The sequence below is a fragment of the Pygoscelis adeliae genome, unplaced genomic scaffold, assembly GCF_000699105.1.
Source record: "Pygoscelis adeliae isolate BGI_AS28 unplaced genomic scaffold, ASM69910v1 Scaffold704, whole genome shotgun sequence".
Classification (NCBI taxonomy): domain Eukaryota; kingdom Metazoa; phylum Chordata; class Aves; order Sphenisciformes; family Spheniscidae; genus Pygoscelis; species Pygoscelis adeliae.
This window is the reverse complement of record NW_008824590.1, coordinates 203,088-205,122: the sequence shown is the minus strand read 5'-3', so window position 1 is coordinate 205,122 and position 2,035 is coordinate 203,088. Positions and strand designations below refer to the sequence as shown.

Below are 2,035 nucleotides of genomic sequence, written 5' to 3'. Positions count from 1 at the left end.
CCTTGTGAAACAAAGGCGTGGAAAGCCTGAGGGCGCAGGACCCCAGCGAAGGTGGGACACTCTCCTGCGTCATACGGGCTCGAGGAGGACGTAGGCTGACGCAAGGCAGTTTCCCCTTGAGCTTTGGGGTTTGTCTGAAGGGGAGGGCGCCCAGCCCGGTGCCGCAGCACCGCTGCCGAGATCTTGTGGTCTTTCCTGCATTCCCGGGTGCTGGCAAGGTCTTCCAGCCCCTCCGTGAGAAATTTTGTTCTTTCTCCCCAGTCCTGACCATGCTGACCAACGAGACCGGCTTTGAGATCAGCTCGGCCGACGCGACGGTGAAGATCCTTATCACCACGGTGCCGCCCAATCTCCGCAAGCTGGACCCCGAACTACACCGTAAGAGCTCAGCTTGCTCTGCCCCGCGCGTGAACCTTCACTGGGGGGGGTGGGGAACCAGCTGCCTCCCCGCACCTACTCCCCTTTCGGTTGAAAACCCAGGCGCTTCTGCTGCTTCTTTCAGTGGACATCAAAGTGCTGCAGAGCGCCCTGGCTGCCATCAGACACGCTCGCTGGTTCGAGGAGAACGCTTCGCAGTCCACGTGAGTTTGGCCTCAAAACAGGGAACTGCAGCTCTGAGGCCCGGTCGAAATAATCGCCTTTACAGAGAACCGGGCGGGGGGAAAGCAAGGAGGGCTCCTCCTGCAGCGGGAAGGTGCGTGAAGCGTTACGAACCCTCCTCCTGCTGTCTTCTCCAGGGTGAAGGTCTTAATCCGGCTGCTGAAAGACCTGAGAATCCGATTCCCTGGCTTCGAGCCCCTCACCCCCTGGATTCTGGACCTGCTGGTGAGCGCACGAGGGGGAACGCTGACGGTGTGCCGGGCATGCCGTAGCTAACTCGTAGCTGCCTGCGCGTACCTGGGCTTCGGCATAAAACAGCTGCTTGTAGCTCCCGCAGCAGGAGCCAGGATTCTTTGCGGGAGGCCGCTCTCGTCCTAACTCCCTCTTTCTTATTTCACCTCTTCAGGGGCACTACGCCGTGATGAACAACCCCACCAGGCAGCCCCTGGCCCTCAACATCGCCTACAGGTCCGTCGCCATTTGCTTCACTCGTATAAATTCCTCTTGCCATCTCAGTTTTGAACGTCTGCGGCGGCACGTCAGGGCTTGAAGGGACCTGAACGGGAGGCAAAGCAGACTCCTCGCCTAGCTGTGCTAATTGCAGACTTTCTGGCTGTGTTTCTGTGCTGGAACGGTCGAGTTTTTAACCCAAAACGTCTTGTCCCGTAGGCGCTGCCTTCAGATCCTGGCCGCGGGGCTCTTCCTCCCTGGATCTGTTGGTATCACCGATCCCTGCGAGAGCGGAAACTTCCGAGTCCACACGGTTATGACCCTCGAACAGCAGGTGAGCTGCCTCGTCTGCCGCGGGAGAAGGGACTAGGACCCAGCCAAGCTCTGACTCTTCCCCGTCCCCGCAGGACATGGTGTGCTACACCGCGCAGACGCTCGTCCGGATCCTCTCTCACGGAGGCTACAGGAAAATCCTCGGCCAAGAGGGTGACGCCAGCTGTAAGTGGGGTCGGTGCAACGCGTGGGTCTTCCTCCACGCAGGCTGTCGATGTCTCGGTGGGGAAATGCGACGGGCTTTCTGCGTTGCTGGAGAAAATTAAGGGCTCCAAGGAGAAGCGACTCATTAAACCAGAGCAGCGGGGAGGCGAAGCTGGCGAGGCGGGGTGTCGTGCTTCCCTCTGCTACGTCCTGGGGACGGGGCTTGTCCGCACCGCCCAAGGCCGCCCCCGTCGTTCTTGGGGTGAGCTGCCTGCTCACTACCCCTGTTTTTGCAGACCTGGCTTCCGAAATGTCCACGTGGGATGGAGTGATAGTGACGCCTTCCGAGAAGGCTTACGAGAAGCCTCCAGAGAAGAAAGAAGGAGAAGAGGAAGAAGAGAATCAGGAAGAACCCGCTACGGGCGAGGAGGAGGAAAGCATGGAGACGCAGGAGTGACTCGCCCAGGTAAAGCCTGTTGGTACCTGCAGCTCTGGGCAGGGGAGGGAA

The 2,035-nt window shown here is 59.8% G+C and overlaps 1 protein-coding gene across 1 annotated transcript in view; it reads left to right on the top strand.

Moving 5' to 3' along the window:
• Nucleotides 1–1,987, top strand: part of ILF2 (interleukin enhancer binding factor 2) — a 3,937-nt gene extending 1,950 nt beyond the window's left edge. The window contains exons 6-13 of the mRNA XM_009322217.1: nt 16–51; nt 262–378; nt 503–581; nt 738–825; nt 1,007–1,068; nt 1,270–1,384; nt 1,458–1,548; nt 1,824–1,987. Of these exons, the coding sequence (XP_009320492.1) occupies nt 16–51; nt 262–378; nt 503–581; nt 738–825; nt 1,007–1,068; nt 1,270–1,384; nt 1,458–1,548; nt 1,824–1,984 (749 nt within the window). The 3' untranslated portion in view covers nt 1,985–1,987. The remainder of the gene's footprint in view (nt 1–15; nt 52–261; nt 379–502; nt 582–737; nt 826–1,006; nt 1,069–1,269; nt 1,385–1,457; nt 1,549–1,823) is intronic.
• Nucleotides 1,988–2,035: the final 48 nt, after the last annotated feature.